The following is a 20,560-nucleotide window of genomic DNA, read 5'->3' as shown; positions in this document are numbered from 1 at the left end:
GGAGATGTAGCAGTGCTGAGTTTGTCAGTATCATTAAATGGGTTATATTGCAATCCTATGTAAAGCCACCTGTATTGTAGTAGGGCAGGGTGATGCACGGAAAAATCTTAAAGGGGAACTCCCTCTGAAACATCATGGCTGCCTCTGGTAGACGTAGCAGAGCTGAGTTTGTCACTATGCACCATGTTGGTTGTGATCTTTTAATGTATTAGCTGTATAGGGTTAAAGCCACTACCTTATTTTAACTCTATCATTGCTGTGTGTTTAAATGACAGATTGAGCTCTGCTACATCTGTTCATTATATAGACCGACCTCGGAAGCTGACCCAATATCTGCACTGGACAGAGGATCTGCACCTTGATGCATCCTCTGACCCATCACAGCTGCTCCTCTATCCATACAACAGAGTAAATGGGTGATGGAAATCGCAATTCATAAATTGACACTACACCCACAATATAGCAGTAGTCAAAAGACGCATCACCTAGATGATCAGTTCAGCTCTGCTACATCTATATTGTATTTCATAGTTGTCCAGATGTCAGACACATAGCACAGAGATACAAAGGTATATCCTACACCTATAGCACGGATGCAGCAGAGCTGAACTTGTTCCATGACCCTCTAGGTCTGTATTTGTGCGCTGGGATAGCTTTAAGTTACAAGGAAAGTGAATTGATCTAAAATCCTTGATATCCTAATGAATTGTGCCATGCGACAAACTCGGCTCTGTACATTTTTTTTAATTATCCTTATATAATACACGCACAGTGATAAGAGGATTGCATCACCTGCAATAATATTTGTCTCTAGATAATGTTCCAATTTGGAATACAATTTCTTTACATCTGGCGGAAGTCCCATATAGGAAAAGCTGCGGAGACATGGAGATCCGGTGACTTTTCCCATGACACACTGGGGCTATCATCGCTATTTCTGCTGCAGAATACAGGGTGCCATAAACCACTGTCTAGTCCCATGCTGCGGCTGTATACATCTCTGCATAATGACCAGTGATCCATAGTGATTTCATGGCAGGGGGCGCCTATGACATCACGGCAGTGGACCGCTATGACACCACCTTACATACCCTTTCAATAGGTCATCTGGATCAAAAAACTAACTTGATCACAGTGATCGTCTTTGGAAGATCCTGGCTGAAAGTTTTCAGTTTACCAACAGCACCACCACAGGAGAATTTGAGTATTACACTGTCCCCACTCTAATCAATGGGCAGTCTGCACCATGTATGTCTATGGTGGGTCCTCCAAAGTGAGACCCTGTGGCTACAGATTCAAGTGTAAATATTAGGGGGCGATCAAAGACCTAATGGAATGCTCTTGGGCCCCAATGTAAAAGGGGGCCCCATCTACTATTTCTAATAATGGGGTCTTTGTGTATGGAAAGACTGTCCTGCAATCTGGGATCCCCTCTTACACTAGGTCCAGCTTCCATAATAATACACCTGGGCGGTGGGGTGTCCCCTTACACTCTAGGTAGATCCAGTAGATTTCAAGGAATTTAAAGGGAAACCTGCACCCGGCGTCACAAGTCACACACAGTCTCTGACGCATACAGCCGATCCATCCCGGTCAATGACCCCTGGAAATCCTTGACAATCCTCCTGGCCGTGCTGTACGTGACAGGTGGAGGGCACCGCATCGCACTCCTCCAGATACTCCGCAATCTACACTCCCTTCCCCTCTGTCTTCTTACTGGGTCCACAGAGGATCCTGCTATAGGCCCAGGCTCTCGCCCAAGAAGGGTTCCCATATGTAAAGCAGAAGACTTCTCAACTTGGAGCCTACAAGGGTCTATTTCCTCAAAGTTGATGGAGGCTAGGCCACCATAGGCCCATCCTTCACCTAGAAGCTATCACCTGGCAGAAATGGACTAAAATATAACTAAAATCCCAAAAGACCCATCCACTTCTCTCATCCTATATGGGTCTATGTGTGACGTGGCCACCGTGTCCTATAGCTCCATGAATGACGGCTCATCCCAGACCTTGTTGTATCCTCAGCATCTTCTCTGTTGTGGAAATTTACAGGCAATGTGGGTGGGTTGCTTGAGTCCCTACTCCTAACACTTCATCAGATCTTGTGTGATGGTCTTGCGTCAGCGAGCGGGTGACCGGCTCCTTCTTTTGCTCCGGGAGGAACTTTCACAAATATTTGCATCTTTCCTTTGTTTTCTTTTGCTTTTCGGCTGCTGAATATCACCTGTCACTGCCGGACCTGAGAACCATGGAGAACTCCCCAGTATCCCTGATGGCCCATCATATGTGCTGGGATCCTGAATTTGGGGATCACAGTTTTCAGTATTGCCCTAGGGACCATCTGGTGAAGCTTATTGACATTGAGATCACAGCCATGCCCTCAAAATGGGATGGACCGGCACTACATCCTATTTCAGGCGTGGTCTTGGTTGTTGGTGGCATTGGCCAGCACATGAGGATTTTACAACACCTGCCACCAGGGCTGGGATGGGGGGCCACAGAGAGCAGCACATGGGGCCCTGATATTCCATTTTTATGAGTGTTTCAGTATATGGGCTTCTTAATAGTCATGGAAAGTGGAGAACCCCTGGACAATCTGATTTGGTATTGGAATGACTATGCAACTTCTGAGCTGCGATGCTAAATCTCTGCTCGTTATAATCTTGGAGCAACTTGAGGAACCCTAGAAGAACTATTATCTCCACCTATTTTTATTTGATAAATATTGATACAGCTGGTATTCTAAACATTAGTATTCTAATCTACAGTTTCAGGACCTTTGGAGGACCTTCAAAGGTCCTGAAAAGGCTCTTGTGTAGATATGTATTGAGAGCAGGAACAGATGTATGAGGGTTTCATGGGTGAATGTCCTTCTCAGTACAGTGGGTGGTTTGGGTGGCCACCTAGTAGGCTTGGGCCCCGGCTTCTGCTTATACCACCTATATTATAATCCAGTTCTGAGATTTTGCCTCCAAAATAGGGTAGGAAAAAGGATGTGAACATGGACTACTTCACTAATCCACTTCACATACATTCAATCAGTTGTATCTTATAATACTGATGTACTTGGGCTACATCGGGTAATAACCATCGGCATCCCCTATAGAAACTGTCCTTCTCCATAACTAATTCTAAACATCACAAAATTAGGCTTTATGGACAGCTTGTTGACATTGAGATGAATAAGATCAAAGAACATAACATTAGCAAAGACTTGGGGAAACTCTTCCCGAAATCGGGTGTACAAGGGGGTGATCACACTTTGAAGTTGTCTGTGGTTGGAGCAATTACATGTCTGGGTAAGATCAATGAAGGGTCCATTTTGTATCCATTTTGTTAGTTGCAACCTATAGACCCTATAATCTCTGCATCTCCTTGATACAACCGGAATTCTAAACAGACAATAAGTCAGGCTTTAGTGACAGCTTTCTGACATTGAGCTGCAGAAGACAATCGGGCTGGTAAAGAATACCAAGACTTTGCCCTCCAAAATAGGGTGGGGAAAAAAGGACTGCACTTTCTCAGAAGTTTGATCAAGCAAAGGTGACATGAACGTTCACAAATAGGGGGGATAATGCATTTTTACACTTGTACCCATCTTTTATAATACTGATGTCTTTGTACTTCATCAGGTAATGGCCCCCGGCATCCGTTTAGTAACTGTCCCCGTTTTCATAACTAATTCTAAACACCACAAAATTAGATCAGGCTTTACTGATCACTTATTGACATTGAGATGAAGAGGAACAAAGAAAACAACATTGGCAGAGAATTGGGAATCTGCCCCCAAACTAGGGTGTAAAAGGGGGGATCCAGATCTTTTTCTATGGTTGGGGGAGATACTGGGATAGATTTACTTTCCCGTTGCGATCCCGTGGTGCGTTGTCCGATGTGTATTCGGGTCCGGCACGATTCACTAACATCGTGCGTCCGTGTTCCTGCAGGCGCCACTGCTGCGCTGAGGTCCCCCGGAGTTCACCTGCTTCTTCCTGTTGCATGTGAGTACTCAATCTTGCGACACAAATACTTTTTAAAATTCCGTGGTTTGTCTGAATCCGTCGGGTTGTCCGACGATGCGCCACCCCGATTTCTGTCGCGTGCAAGCCAGGCCCGATGTGCTAAAATCCGATCGTGTGTGCCAAAATCCCGGGGCAATTCGGCGCAAAATGGAAATATTCGGGAAACCCGACGAAAGTGCGGCATTTGGACCCTTAGTAAATGAGACCCACTAGGTCAATGGAGAACCCAATAATGTTAGTGTTAAACCCAATAGACCGAGCATCTCCTTCTCAGTAGCCTATATCCTAACTTGGAGCTTGTTCCCAATAATCCGCCCCCCTGTTATCCCCTCCCCAAGTCTCTTCTCAGTAACTGATTGTGTAAAACAGAATTTTTTTTTTCCTTGTAAAAAGCCTCATATTCAGTGTAACCTTATCATGTGGCAAAAGGTTACTGGCATGAGCAGGCCTGGCCGGGAAGAGCGGCCGCCCTCCCCGACACCTTCACTCAGCTTTCAAAGCCGGCTTTAATCCCTGGGACATGTTACGGTAATCTCCTGACCAGGCCCTAATTATCATAAACCCTAACAAGGTGATAATTCCCATTTGGAAGTTGGAGTAGGTACAGATGTAGCAGAGCTGAATGGGTTATTACACCCCAAATAGACTCACAACAGATAAAAGTCCTTGTTGGAGTACAGGTAAACTTATGTGCACCCATCTAGGGGTCATATGATGCCAAGAAGCTGAGATTTGGGGGTCCTTGTGGGGATTGCTGGGGATTAGAGGAAAATTGCTTTTCTAAACTAAATATTGGCTTTGCACTCAATCGGAACTGAAGCTGCTGAGCCCTAATGAAAGATCCAGATGGGGCCTCGGCTATTATGAGTTCTACTAATTGGGACCCCATGGGGGTCCTGGTACCAGGTGCAGGCACACTTCTCATTCATTCAAGTTATTATGTCTTTGGGTTTGCTTGATTTTACCAAAATTGGAATCTTTCAGCAGTATTGGCCACGCAGAACTACTGCCAGGCTAAAGAGAACTGGAAAAGCATGCTCATGTGTGCTGCGTCCTCACACTGCTGTGCTCTGTGCATTGAACTTGTACACACCCCCTAGAACCGTAGCAGGCCCTGCAGTTGTAACTAAGAGAAGAGTGTAGGGGCTGTTGATCATCTCAATGCAGGGAGTTAAAGGGGATGTCCAAAACTATAATTATACTCATTGTAGTATGACACTGACAAAGAGAACTAATGGATTTACTGCTATTTTTTGTTAGATTTTATTTATATATTTTATTTTGCAGGATGCAGTTGTGTTTTATGCTGTTATTCTCTGTACAATGCATCCATAGCCGTGCGCTGTGTAGGTTGAGCGTATAATGTGGCCGCTATTAGATGAGATAACAGACAATGAATCCTCGCATTCACACTATTGATCAACTCTACGTACAACCTCCTTAATTGAGCTTCTGTTGACCCCCATTCATGAGAAAGTTCCTAGATTGCCTCCAGCAAAACCTCCTTATTGAGCAGGGACTTCGTAACAATGGCTCGGTTTCAGGCACGGGAACAAGCTGTGTTTCATGGCACAGAGAACAATCGCAGAAGTTGTGGATGGAAGAATTCTGGAGCCCGGAGATCTACAACACGAGGAGGTTCTCCGCAGCCAAACAATTCAATAGTCTGTGAAGGTTTAGATTTCTCGATAACCCATAGGAAGTGCCAGGACGCTGTATCGGGGCTTTATGTAGAAAGAAGAAAGGAGCCAAGGGAACAAAACCTCATTGTCTTGCCTAAAAATGTCAATCAGCTTCCACTAAGGCGCCATTCACACTTGCGAGTGTGAAGCCTTGAACTCGCATAACACTGGATCATCCAGTCCGAACGCTGCAAACCGGTACTGAACTGACCTGCTAAATTCAGTACCGGCTTGTAGCATCCGGGACGGATGTTCCAGCCAGCACAGAGTGTGATGGAGTTCAGGGCCTCACACTCGCAAGTGTGAAATGGGCCTAAGGGTGATGCCACACATAGCGTTTTGAACCCGTTTTTGGTCCGTTTTTAAGCAGTCCGTCAAAAAACACATATGTTTTTGACAGGTTTTACCAATTGTCTTAATTAAAACTGGTCAAAAACGCATGCTTTTTTAACGGACTGATGAAAACGGACCAAAAACAGGTTCACGTGTGGCATCACCCTAAGGCCTTAAAACCTGTTCTTTGTGATTCTAACCATCAATATGGCGGCTCATAGGTCTCCCATTCTGATGATCAAAGTTTTATCCAGTGCTGGGGGTTCCTAATCAGCTAGGGCTCATTAGGACCCCCGTTCCGGAATCTGTACCGAACATGTGACGTCCCCTTATAATGACATTGCTATCCCTTTTGCCATCAATGTTCACACCTAATCCATAATCAACAGGTTGTAACAGGTTCCCATACATTATATTTGGGTCCTGGTACAGATTTTGCATTGGGACTTAACAGCTTCAAATTAACCCTTTGTAAGGGATCCCCCACATGTATGTAAGATGATTGGGACCCCCACTATTACTTTGCGTGTTTGCATTACACCTTCTTTGGGATGTTACTTTGGCGGATTAGGCGCAATTGCCTTCAAATGAAGACTGAGTCCAAGTGGTGGAAGCTGCAGTTCCGGGATTAAGTCTCCGGACTTGCCCTGTGTGCCAGGCAGTAGGCCTGGGGCACTAGAAGATCCTGGGATTGATGACTGAGGCAGCACTGAAGGTGTGCTGCTCACTCTCTCTTTTCCCTCTAACTGCTCAGACAGACCCTATGCTCTCACCCAGCAAGGGTTTTTATACTCCCCCTGGTCAGGTGGTAGCTCCTCTCCAATCACCTCCAAGACACATCATTGGATAATTACATAAAGCAGTTAACAGTATCTATAGCTGCCATTACACAATATTCAAGATTCTAGAACCTTGCTAGAGAGGTGAGCAATCTCCCTAACAGCTCCTGATTGAGGAGGGCACAATTGGCAACTACCAGCCTGTCTATGCATTGGCAGGGGTGTTGCTTATCTATTAATCTATCCATCTTTTATCTTATATCTATAAATTATGTCTATCTATCAATGTCCTATCTATCTCATATCTTTTATATCTATGTCATCAATGTCGGACTAGGGCTCTATCTCTGTATGTAACCTCTCTTTTTATTTGTCTATCATCCATGTACTATGTCTAAATGGAGAACAATCCGCCCCAATGTCCATAGATAATTCCTCCGTCCATGTGTTTTTGGTTACATGAACCTTGTGATGACGCAGACCGTTATTTGGCGTTCTCTAGACCCGCACATATTCCGGCGCAGCGGTGCGTGTCCTGGGTACATGGCGCTGCTGCCCCCTCAGACATACTTCCACTAATCTCCTGATTTCCAGGCTCCACGCGGCTTTCTGCTAATGTCAGAGGTCGGAGGATTTCATTGCTATAATTAATGCTTGTGATTGGTGTCCCGGGATGTAATTGCTGTGGGATTATCTTGTCTACTGTAATGGTATCATTACATTCCTAGGTGGATGTAGGGGTCAGTTCACATTGGCACGCAGGTCACACTATGCAATGTAATGTTCTTTACATTATAGGGGCGCATTTATCTTCCGTGGGAGCTAAGATATGTTGGGGATAGGCCGCTTTTAAGGGTGCGTTCACATGGACAGTTTTTCAGATGCAGTTTTTGAAGCCAAAAGCAGATGTGGATGATAATGGGTAAGAACATATCATTGAGGAGAGTTACTCCATTCCTGGTTTGGATATCAAAAATTGCATCAGAAAAACTGAACGTGTGAACGCACCCTCAAACAGGTTGGTCATGATTAGCAATGGCTGTGCAGTGCCACACCTGTCCTCAGGTTGTGTGTGGTATTACAGGTCAGTTCAGTGCGATGTCAGACATAACCCATATATTGGGAACATAGAATACACTTCCAGCATTTACCATATGTTACATGGTCACCATGTAATACTACATTTCCTCTGTAGTGGTCGCTGTAGAGCATCTGCATGGCCGCCCTTACTATGGGCTCAGAACCTCAACCACTACTGTCTTTAGGGGAATATCTCTGAAGGAACTTGTGATGTATCTGATGATACATATATTACTAGTTCCTTGTAGGCTGCTATCCCTGCTTCTTCAAGCTCCTAGGAGGAACACATCAGGTGGAAAGGAACAGGGCACTGCCTAGAGAGGTGATATTCTACGAGAGCCATGTTATAAAGGGCTTCATAAGAAATCTGAAAATCCAGATTTCATGTAAAAACAGCGCCCCACTGTCAACAGGTTGTGTCTGGTAATGCAAGCCACTCCTTTTCCCATCAATAAAACTTACCTGCAACACCAGACTCAGCCCATTGGCAAGTGTAGGGCTGTTTTTATTTTAAAATAAATCAATCCTGTATTTTTCAGCCCTGTCCCGCCCCTTTAATATAACGTGTCCTGATGCATTTAGGTTATCAATCCCTACACTGACGTGTGAGGGGAGTGCAGTCTCTTCCAGCCCCTCATTTACATGGAATGTGAAGCGGATAAACTCGTTGCCCGCTATTTACATAAAATGATATTTATCTGGGTGAATGTGCCCATTGTGCCCGCCGCTGCCTGTCCGCTGGGTAATTAGTACAGGCTGAGCCTACAATAACTCTGCAGCACGGTGAGAGGGCACATACAAATCCCACTGTAGATGTACTGTACATTTTATTAACTCTGCAGAGTATTTATAGAGTGGCCCTTTAAATATTTGGGTACCTTCTGTGTTGCAGCTGAAAGTCCTTATGATGGTCATATCTGTATGTGGGGTATAGAGTCTCACTATGATGGAAGTGAAGGGGTTTGCACCCACGTGTGAGTTGATCACAGGGCATCCACAAACAGCCGCAGCCGGTGTGTCCATATGTATCCCATTAGTAAAAGTCCCATTGATCCCATTTTGAGTCGTGAGAGGCCATCAGCTGTCGGGGTGTAATTTGGATATTCTGTCGGGGCACCTTTAAGAATTGTTGGGGCACATTTACCTACCCATCCTGATGCGTTCCCCTAAAAATGCATTGTCCGACCGGAAAGCACTGTGCCACATTTCACGAAGATCGTGCGCCCGATATCTTGCATGTGTTGCTTCCCCGCTCAGGTCCGCCGGAGTTCACCTTCTTCTTCCTGGTGTTTGATCTTGCGACACAATTCGAAAGTTAAATCCCGCGCTGAGTCCGAATCAGTCGGATCGTCAGACGGCGCGCCCCCGATTTTTGCACCAAAATCCGGTCACGTGAGACACAATCCCCAGTTAACCTGTCCCGAAAACGTCGGAAAACCTGACAAAAGTGCGACTGCGGACCCTTAGTAAATAAGCCCCTATATTGTTCAACATAACTGAGTTGAATTTGTCTTGAGCCTCTTTGGTTTAAATTTTGATGTCGCTGCAAGGTCACATAATGCACTAGAGTTCTCCAAATACATTGTAAGATAAATGCAACAAAATCGCCTCTGCTACATCTGACTCCTAATCTCTAGTTCATATCATTGCATGGTGGATTTATGCTTTCAATCTTCTTGTCTTTCAGTGGTGATCATGTGTGCAAGCAGTGACACGGTCAGGAATATCATGTTGGCTGCTCACCGGCAAGGAATGACCAAAGGAGACTACGTGTTCATCAACATCGAACTCTTTAATAGTTCAACGTATGGTAAGTCTTTGTGTGGGTGTCAGTGTTTTATCCATAACTGCTTCATGGGAATGATCCTGCCCTATGTAGCCATGCTAATAGAGTGACAGAAGTCATGAGGTCACTGCCTACCACAAGATTAGCATACTCTTCTTCTGCTGCTTCTGCTATCAACACTATTATCTAATTGCATGAATAGTGTAACAGTGCTAATGTAAAACCTGCTTTACAAGACTGAGCTTTATACAACTATCTTCTCAGTAATACACTAACGGAAGTGGTGGGGTCAGTGCCTGCCACAAGGTCAGCACGCTCCTCTCCTGCTGTTATGACAACTCCTATTATCATATTGCCTGCATAGTGTTTTATCCTTATCTGGTCATATGAGACTAAACCTGCTATACACATCCTTGTTCTGAATACAGTAGAAGTCAAGGTCACTGCATCCCACAAAGTCAATGCAACCCTCTTCTGCTGTTATGACCCCTTCCAATAATTGTATTGCCTGCATTGTGTACTGTGCTTTGTTGGCTTTGTGAGACCGATCCTGTTTTTGCAGCCATGTTTTCAGTTACAGAGGTGATGTGGTCACTACTTGCCCAAAATCAGCACACTCCTATGCTATGCCCACTTTGATCATCTGATTCCCTGCTTGTTTGTGTTGACCTGTGTTTCTTATATCTAGACAAATGTGTTCCCAATAATACAGTTCAGAAGTGATAACCTCACTGCCCCTTACAAAGTCAGCACACTCATCTCCTGCTGCTATGGCCATGACTAATATTTCATTACCTGCATAGTGTTCTCTTCTTATTTGTTTAGAGATGGATTTTGCTAATATATATATATATATATACTCATGTTCTTGAATACAGTATCCAACCTGGTCGCGAATACAGTATCCAACCTGGTCGCTTCCTGCAACAAAATCATCACACTCCTCTCCTGCTGCTGTACCCACTATCATCATATTCCCTGCAATGTGTTTTATCCTTACCTGCCTTATGAGACTGACTTGGCTATACTAAGTCATGTTTTCAATGATATGGTAACATAAGTAGTGAGGTCACTGCCTGCCACAATTTCAGCACACTCTTCTGCTGCTGCTGTACCCACTTCTATCATCTGATAGTATGCATAATGTTTTCGTGTTTTACCCTCACTTGCTTTATAAGACTGACATAAGCTAAGTTTCCATTGATACAGTATTTCAGGTCAGTAGCGAGGTCACTGCCTGCCACAAAGTCAGCACACTCCTCTCCTGCTGCTATCATCATCTCCTTACCTGCATAGTGTTCTCTTCTTACCTCTTTGAGACTGACCCAGCTATACCCCGCCATGTTCTCAATAATACAGTTACATAAGAGGAGAGGTCACTGCCTCCCACAAAGTCAACACATTCCTCTCCTCCTGCTTTGCTTATGCTAACGAAATTTTATTTTGCGCTGTATTTTATTTATCCGCTTTTATTGCATTATTAAATCCCATAAAACGTCTTGCATGAGAACGGATAAATAAGTTGATCGATGAGTGAAGCCAGAATCCCATCTGCCACCCGCGTGCCGACCCTGGAGATCTGCCTTATTAGAGGTCTGTTTAGAATCCTGAAGGTGCAAAGTATTCGGAACGCTTTCTGTATCCTGGCATCAATGTGTCAACAAATCCGAGTCCTTGACGGAGCCAGATGCTGTTTGCTGTGAAGCCTGATGAAAAGTAAACTGAGTTTATGGCTTTTCAGGTTGAGCATTAATCTTGTAAATTGTCAGTTCAGGGCTCTCGCTTATGAGAAGAGGAGATTTTCTTGCATCATTTGTAATTTAAAGTGACTTATATGGCGGCTTATTTCTGTATATAACAACATGCACATCCATGGCCATTGTGTCTGGTAATACAGATCTGCTCTAACGAAGTCGAATGGGTAAGCTGCAGTACTGCAGACCACCTGTAGACCAGTGAGGCGCTGTCCTGAATGTGAGGAGTGGCCAGGGACAACAGGACCCCATTCATTTGGTTATAATAAATGGCCTCCCACAGGGCACATGCTTCACCTGTAGCTCCATTCATTATGGGATACCCAATTCTTGTAGTTGATTGGTCAGCATGTTATCTACTATTCAATGGATAGGGGTTAACCTTTGAACTTAGGACAACTCCTTTATAGCTAAGGATTTGCTGCAGTGTTTTAGCTTAACCAATAGTGTTTACACTCATACCTTGTTGCAACAATGTTGCCATTCTCTTACCACAAACAGATCTACCTTCAAACTCTATCCTGATAAACCAGGGACATTACTCATAGATCCAGCACCATGACTGTGGTAATCTTGTTATATTTGTTATCCATGGTCTTCTTCCTCGTAAAATCAAGTATTAAAATTGTACTATTGAGCCAGAGGGTGTTACCAGAGCCCCGTCCTCCCACTGTGTGCTGAAGCTTCCTCTGCCACAGTGAGATTTACAGCAGGAAGAAGGAGAGGGAAAGTGCTGATGGAGCAGATGGGAGACAGTGGGGGTCATTTACTAAGGGTCAGACTCGTGCATTTTCGTTGGGTTTCCCGTATTTTAATAATTTGCGCCATTTTCCCCTGAATTGCCCCAGGTTGTTGGTGGCGCATCGGCACCGGCTTTCACGCAACGTAAATCGGGGGGGCCTGGCCACTGGAAACCCCAACGGATTCTGCAAAACGGCAGAATTTTTTTCAAAAATTTGTCGCTTGACACGCACTTACCTGCACCAGGAATAGGATTGTGAACTCCAGTGAACTCCGACGGACTTCAACGCAGCAGCGACACCTGATGGACATCGGGCGCACTACCTTAGTGAATAGCCGGAGGACCCGAATTAGCGTCGAAGAACTCGCCCCTGGATCGCGAATGGACCGGGTAAGTAAATCTGCCCCAGTGTGTGAAGCTATAGAATGGAGGGGATCTGGTAACACCCTCGTTACATTTGTGCCTCTGTAGCATCATTTTAAAAGATTTTTGACCATGGATAACACATATAAGAAGATACCACAGTCACGGTGCCCGGTTCTATGAGTAATGTCCCTGGTTTATCAGGATGGATATTGGTGGTAAATTTCCTTTAACAAATTATAACTAAGGGGTTGCTAGTGTTTCATCCTAGACAATAATCTGTATAGTTAATAAGCTTTTCCCTTCACTGATACATTATTGCAACATTGTTTCCATTCACTTACCACAGATTTTATTACCATTCAGCGAGGTTAATGCAGCCTCATATGGAAGGGAAGTCTATGCACCCTGCTGTGTTATAGATTTAGGCCCCTTCCACACTAGCGAGTGTGATGCGATGAACTCGCATCACACTCGCAACGCAAGCTGCCGGGAACGCACGGCCCGAACGCTGCACCGCGGGAGTGAACTCAGCATGTCAGTTCACTCCCGCGGTGCAGCGTTCGGGCCGTGCGTTCCCGGCAGCTTGCGTTGCGAGTGTGATGCGAGTTCATCGCATCACACTCGCTAGTGTGGAAGGGGCCTTAGACTATATTGGCAACCTAAGGATATCAATACAGAGTGAAGCATGCAGGTCAGGATCCTGCTTCCAAACGCCCTATGTAACCCCTTCCCTACTAATCTGCTGATTTGCATCCCACTTATATGTGGGGGTCCAAACAACTGCATCTGTGTACCCGTGTTTCTTTCCCTATAAAACATGGGAACGTGTTGTACTCCTTCAGGGTTGTACTTCCAGGACCCTCTTTAATCCTGGGATTATAGTTATAATTCTTCCTTATAGAATACAGCCCTGTTCACACAGTTGTGATGTACATGGAGTTAATTCCTCCTCTGGTGATAATCTCTAATGAATACGGTAAAAGGAGAGAATAACTAATAGGAATATATGTTAAATCTGTATGAGCTCCCCCAAATCGGCAGAACCACACGGCAAGGCTAAGGTTACAATAACGCCCAGTGATTACACCCTTCATTTCCTGGTGTAATATTTTCATTACAATAAACCGGTGCTGACATTTTGAAAGGTTTTATGGCCATAAATCTATTCTGCATCGCTACCTGCTTGATGTATTACAGCTCCAAGGACTTCAGACTCGTAGCCGTAATACAGCACCCATACAAGTTTGTGGCCATAATACAGCACCCATACAAGTTTGTGGCCATAATACAGCACCCATACAAGTGTGTGCCCATAATACAGCACCCATACATGTGTGTGGCCATATATAAGCACCCAGTGTGTCCATACTATACACATGGACATACTGTGCATATGTCTATAATACAAAGGCAGCATATTTAGTGGTACATAATGAAGCCATAGATAATCCGTGTGCTGCTATGCAGTGTCCCCATGCATAGGCTTTACAGGGGTCCATATACAGAGCATTACCAGGTTATCTGATATGTACAGGGGCATCCGGACCCTGATGTCAGATGGACAGCGAAAGGGAAAGTATAGGGCAAGTTAGATTGCAGCATAACTAATTCTTGGTTGCTTCTTTAAAGGACATCTACCACCAGGATGAAGGATTGTACATGAAGCACACTGACATACTGGTGTGTGCCTCCTCTGGCAGGAAACACTCTTCTTTTAGCTTCTTATATCCTGGTCTTTAGAAAAAAAAAAAGGCTTTTTTAAAATTATGCAAATTAGTCAGAGAGGCTCCAGGCTCCAATAACAACTATGGAACTTGGAGCCAGAGGGGCCCCGGGCTCAATTAACTCCTATGGAGCCTAGAGCCCCTCAGGCTCATTTGCATAATTTCAAAAGCCTTTTTTTTTGTTGTAAAAACCAGGGCATAAGAAGCTAAAAGAAGAGCAGATCCTTCCAGAAGGGGCACACATCAACATGTTAGTGTGCTTGGTTTACAATCCTTCATCTTGGTGGTAGATGTCCTTCATTTCAGATTGATTGCTTCTCTGCTTTAGGTATATGAGGGTCTCAGGAGGTAAAGAGGAACTTTTGAGTCTTATGGACTTCTGCAACGTCCAGTCTAGACAATTCTCTGTGTGCTGAAGCTGCCTAGACTCCACACTGATACACTATTACAAACCAGCAAAAAGATTTGTGCCTTGCCGATTTATTTAGTTCACAGAGCATTGTCTAGAATGGATACAATTGTCTCCACTTCTCAGCTGAGAGCAGGACTCGCTATGTTCAGGGCCACTGCTTCTGAATGGAGTCAATTCTATCCTGTCTAGACAATTCTCTGTGAGCTAAACACATCAGTAGCAACTGCACAGATCTCTATGTATCAGTCTGGAGTCCATGCAGTTGGATCACAGAGCAAAGTCTAGACTGGATACAATTGTTTCTATTCAGACCGTAACACTATACACAGCTAGTCCTGATCTCACCTGAGAAGTGGAGACAATTGTATCCAGTGTAGACAATGCTCTGTTAGCTGAACACATGAGCAATAGCTGCACAGATCTTTCTGCTGGTTTGTTACAATGTATCAGTCTGGAGTCCAGGCTGTTTAGCTCACAGAGCATTGCCTAGACTGGATACAATGAATTTTACTTCTCAGATGAGGGCAGGACTAATTATGTACAGAGTTAATAACTTAATAACAGGAGATTTTTTTTTATTGGATATATTTTAACACTTCTTATTTTAACACTTCTTATTTTAACATATCTTGGTGCAGCATGGTACTAAACTTTTGGTGGACCACCTTTTGTGTAAGGATGCCACTGATCTCTAAGAGGAGGTGAATTCATGTATTTGGGACATCCTTAGTTTGTTAGTTCTCAGCAGGAAATACAGCACTATGGATGTGATATGCTGTGCATCCTCTGATATCCTCACATCTGATTCCCATAGAGGTCAGTGACTTCATCAGCCTTAGTGTTTTTGGCCTCCTGGTTGTCCACCCAGAGCCGCTATACACAGGCATGCACGTAGACACTCTACTTTCCCAGATGGTGGATCTCGTTGCTATTCTCCATTGCGCATAATAAGCCAAACAAAGCGATTTCCATGTGACTTGGTAATCCCTTATCCCAACACAAGTGACGAAATCAGGAGAGTAAACACAGCTCTGCAAGATTATAGACACAGCCATGCAATAAATCTCAGGGACAGAGAGCAGGCGGCTTATAACGGGGGATAAAAACCATCCCGAGCGTTCTCATTTCCATCAGCCATCATGGATGGGACTATAAGGATATGGAGGAGCCAGATGTCAAGTTTCCTTTTAATGCACACGTCTCTGGTAGTCTAGGGAGGAAGAGGTTAATTTCAACTTTCCTGTTGCTGTAAGGTGTTAAAGTCCCTGAGGGCCTTGGGGGAAGAGGGTTAATATATTTCTATCCATGGCAGTAAGGGGTTAAGCTCAGCATCCCCGGTGTTATATAGTAGTAAAGGGTTAATCGCAGTGTCCCTGGTGTTTTACGGTGGGAAGGGGTTAAACTCAGCTTCTCTGGAGTTATATTGTAAGAAGGGGTTAAGCTCAGCATCCCTGGTGTGGAATGGCAAGAAGGGGTTAAGCTCAGTGTCCCTGGTATGGTAGGAAAGGGTTAAGCTCAGAATCCCTGGTGTTGTATGATAGGAAGGGGTTACAAAAGAGAGAGGCTATCTATCACTTGGGGACTTATTCCTGAGATCCCTTATAATCAACAGAATTGGGAAGCCCTGAACTGCCCTAGAGGGAATAGGACTTTTAGGATTGTCCATCCTCTAGGCCACCCCAGAGGTCCCATACAACTCATTGGTGTCCTGAACAAAACTGTTGTTTTACTTCTAAGGAACTTCTATGGGACGGCCAATACCAGAGGTCCCATTCTGGGGACAGGTCAGTTGGACTTCTGGTCCCCCATTTTGCCAGTTACCCCCAAGCCATCATATTATTACCCCTTATTATGTGTATAAATGGAGTGATGAATAGATAGGTGTAGCTTATAAGCCTTTAACAGATTGTCTGACAGCTATTCCTTCCACCCTCCAGGCACATGCACACTTGATTCCGCTTAAAAATACTTGCAAAGGGTCAAGGTTCCCCCGAAATATCTTTCTATTTATGGAGATAAGTGGGTTATACTCAGCATCCCTGCTGCTTTATGGTAATACGGGATTACTTGGGAATTGGGGGTTAATAATTTAGAGAATAGATTTGTGATCACTGGGGGGGGGGGTCTAACTTATTAACTATGTAAATGCCAAGTAACCCTATTACCATAGAGAACCAGGGATGCTGAGCATAACCCCCTTATCGCCATGGATAGAAAGATATTTCTGGGGAACCTTAATCCTTTGCAAGTATTTTTAAGTTGTAACAAGTGTGCATGTGCCTGGAGTGTGGAAGGAATAGCTGTCAGATAGACAGACATAAGAGCGTCATCTTTTTACTCTCAGAAATCAAAATTTTCCAGGCTGATAAATCCTATCTATTAGCGGTTGCGGTGCGTCGCCATGTGGCACACGGAGACTGAGAGTTTTTTAGGAAGCGACGCATAGTGATACATTGACTTTGACGTGGCTGTAACCAACCTGCGCTGTGTCCATTATGACTTTCATGGAAAGTCCGGTGCCTGTGACAGACGACGTGTCTTCAAGGAGCGGACAGGGCTAAATAAAGTGCTCCCTGGACACATTCCTGCCATTTTTGGAGTGGAACTTTAAGAGCGGGTAGACAATAGGCCACACTGTTATTTACTAACACATCTATTTACTGCGGGGGCAATGGCCATGGAGAAATGGCTTCTTTCTGGTGACTGGCCGAGATTGTAAATATTTTTATATGTCCCCTAGGAGATGGCTCGTGGAGCCGAGGAGACAAGCACGACGTTGAGGCCAAGCAAGCGTACTCATCCCTGCAAACAGTTACTCTACTCAGGACAGTAAAACCCGAGTTTGAGAAGTTTTCCATCGAGGTGAAAAGTTCTGTTCAAAAGCTGGGACTGACCGAAGACGATTACGTAAGTAGTTGATGACCGGCCTTGCGCTTCAGCTGTCTGTAAACAACCTCATAATTTAATCAAAGGTGGCAAAACGCTCCGGCCCCCGCCGCAAGGGCCGCTCAAAGGCGCTTCCAGAAATTTTTTTCGATTTTTGTAGAAAACAAAATCAAAATATGAGTTAAAAAGTAAAGAAAAAAAAAATTGTGAACTCGAGTGATTCAAGTCGCTGCGTTCAGTTTGAGATGTAGTTGCAGCCGAGTTTGTCATCTGGCACAGGACGGGCTGATATCCTGCTGTGTTTTTTTTACATAGAACTGAAGACAAACCTGTTCTCTGTTCCTTGTTTACATCCACAGGTACAGACTGAGCTGAGAGTTGGCTACAATTGTATCAATCTGCTCCAAGATTTTACCTGCATTTATACATTGTAGCAAGGAAGGGGGGTGGAGATGTGTGCTCAGAATTAAAGGGGTATTCCAGGATCTGTTTATTGATGAATATTCGTTTATGGGGGTCCAACACCCAGCACCCATGGGGCCATTTTCCCAGCACCCATGGGGCCATGTTCCCAGCACCCATGGGGCCATGTTCCCAGCACCCATGGGGCCATGTTCCCAGCACCCATGGGGCCATGTTCCCAGCACCCATTGTTACCATCATCCCACGACTTGTAGAGGTGATCTGTGACCTCATCTATGAGGGGTAGAGAATCATGTGTAATCTATAGAAATATGATGAATCTCATTTGAATTCTGTCTGTGATGATTATGAGAAGAGATTTTGATAGAACAGGAAGCGTCAGTTTATCGTGTGGATCTGCAGTATTTTTGGATTTTTATAAGATGGATATTAAGATGAAAAATCTCACATGGCATAACATCACCAAAACTAAATGGATCAAAATAAATCACAAATTCATCTTTACTGTAGACAAAATAGATGGATAGGAGAGTGGGCACTTTGGGCACTAAGAAAATCCTTAAATTGCTGCATCCTAATCTACCATATGGCAAATCAGGGTGCAGATTTGGATGTGTGGGGACCCCTTAATGCATACCCCCTCTTATATCCATAGCTCTAGGAAACTGCTTGGCTGATTTGTACTGTGCTGCGAAATATGATGGCGCTATGTAAAGCTTACTATTATTATCTGCATCCTGATTTCCACAGAACAGGAAGCCTTCGTTTTTTGTATGGATCTATGATCTGTGCAGGATTTGTTTGTGAGATGGATATTTAGATTGAACTTGGCAAAGCATCACCCAAAATAAATATATAGCTATAAATAAAATAAAAAATAGAGCAAGATAAATTGCAAATGTATCTTTACTGTAGAGGAGATTGACTGGCTGATCGCAGAGCACACAACCGCTGCAGGAGGAGTAGTCTGAAACTTCCCATTAAAGTGATCCCTATACTGATACAATCCTGATGTACATTATCAAACATCAGGGGCAGATTTGGGATGTCTGGGGATCCCTTGTGCACAGCTCCACATGAAATGTTCGAACAAGTAGTCTATGACTTCTTACTCAGTCATTGCCTCAAACTGTATTGTTAGCATAAAGATGTCGCTGTGAGCCCCCTCTGATCCCTGAGGCCCTAAGCAATTGCATAAGTAGCTCTTCCTTATACTGTACCCTAGTTTTACCCTTGAGCCATTGCTATTGAGTGCTTCTGAAGCTGTCTGTACCCCAAAACCTGAAGGAAATCTACCATCAAAATCCATCCTGATAAACCAGGGACATTACTCATAGATCCAGGCACTGGGACTGTGGTATCTTCTTATATTTGTTATCCATGGCCTCCACCCTTCTAACATAAATTTTTTCAATCAGGCTCCTCAGGCATTACCTGAGCCCATCTGTGTTGTAGCTTCACAGGCTGTTACACTGTATATGGGAACCTCCCCCTTCCACAGTGTGAGACTACACCAGGCAGAGGGAGGGGAAAGCGCTGAGGGAAGAGGAAGGAGAGTGAGACAGTATAACAGCCTTTGAAGGTGCGGCAAGGAGGGGCTTTGGTAACACCCTCCCAAGAGCCATTCCACCTTCTTTTAGAAGGGAGGAGGCCATAGATAACAAATATAAAAACAAAGAAGATTTTCACAGTCACATTGCCTGAATCTATGAGTATGTGGTTTATCATGATGGATTTTGATGGTAGATTATTAAAATATGTAAAATAAAATTTTATCTATGGAGAAAGTCTTGCATTTCCTACCACTTTGGTGATTTCTCCGTTGACAGATATTGGGGCACATTTACTTACCCGTCCATGCGCATTCCCCGAACCAGAGTGTCCGTGTATAATGCACTGTGCCGCGATTCCCTAAGATTGTGCGCCCGATATCCTGCATGTGTCGCTTCCCCGCTCAGGTCCGCCGGGGTTCACCTTCTTCTTCCTGGTGCATGTAAGTGCTTGATCTTGCGTCACAATTTGAAACTTAAATCCCGTGCTCAGTCCGAATGAGTCCGATCATCTGACGGCCAGCCCACCGATTTCTGTCGCATTAAAGCCGATGCGTCAAAATCCGATTGCGTGCAACACAATCTCCTTCTAAATTCCTGTCCCAGCGGCGCAAACCCCGAAAAGTCGGAAAACCCAACGGAAATGCGCCCGCAGGACCCTTAGTAAATAAGCCCCATAGAGTTACATGTTTTTAACTTTTTCTCAGTAGATTCAGAATTTTTTGTTTTCCTGAGAATGAAAGGACATTCAGATAAAAGATGTTCATGGAAATCCTGCGAGCCGCCTGCGACTCCTGATAACAGGGTCTATCATACGCCGTGGTACGGCCTCAAAATAGACAATTTGTCCCTGACTTTTCTACGGAAAGAACACTATCAGGTTTTGCATATTGTTGTATTGCAAGACAAACATGGGCCGGGATCCAGCGTAATCTAGTTTCAAAGCAAAATATTTGCTCCGTTGAAAAACCATAAAAAATGTAAGTGGTCTGACTCTGCGCTGAGTTTATTAGGTACAATTTGCA

At 44.3% G+C, this 20,560-nt stretch overlaps 1 protein-coding gene across 2 annotated transcripts in view; it reads left to right on the top strand.

The window, feature by feature from the left end:
• NPR3 (natriuretic peptide receptor 3) overlaps positions 1–20,560 on the top strand; it is a 59,123-nt gene that overhangs the window by 3,271 nt on the left and 35,292 nt on the right. For both annotated transcript variants that reach the window (XM_072134446.1, XM_072134437.1), the window contains exons 2-3: positions 9,580–9,702; positions 17,417–17,583. In XM_072134446.1, the coding sequence (XP_071990547.1) occupies positions 9,580–9,702; positions 17,417–17,583 (290 nt within the window). The remainder of the gene's footprint in view (positions 1–9,579; positions 9,703–17,416; positions 17,584–20,560) is intronic.

Source organism: Engystomops pustulosus, chromosome 1 (assembly GCF_040894005.1).
Source record: "Engystomops pustulosus chromosome 1, aEngPut4.maternal, whole genome shotgun sequence".
Classification (NCBI taxonomy): Eukaryota; Metazoa; Chordata; class Amphibia; order Anura; family Leptodactylidae; genus Engystomops; species Engystomops pustulosus.
The sequence above is the reverse complement of the archived record's forward strand: the minus strand, read 5'-3'. Positions and strand labels throughout refer to the sequence as shown.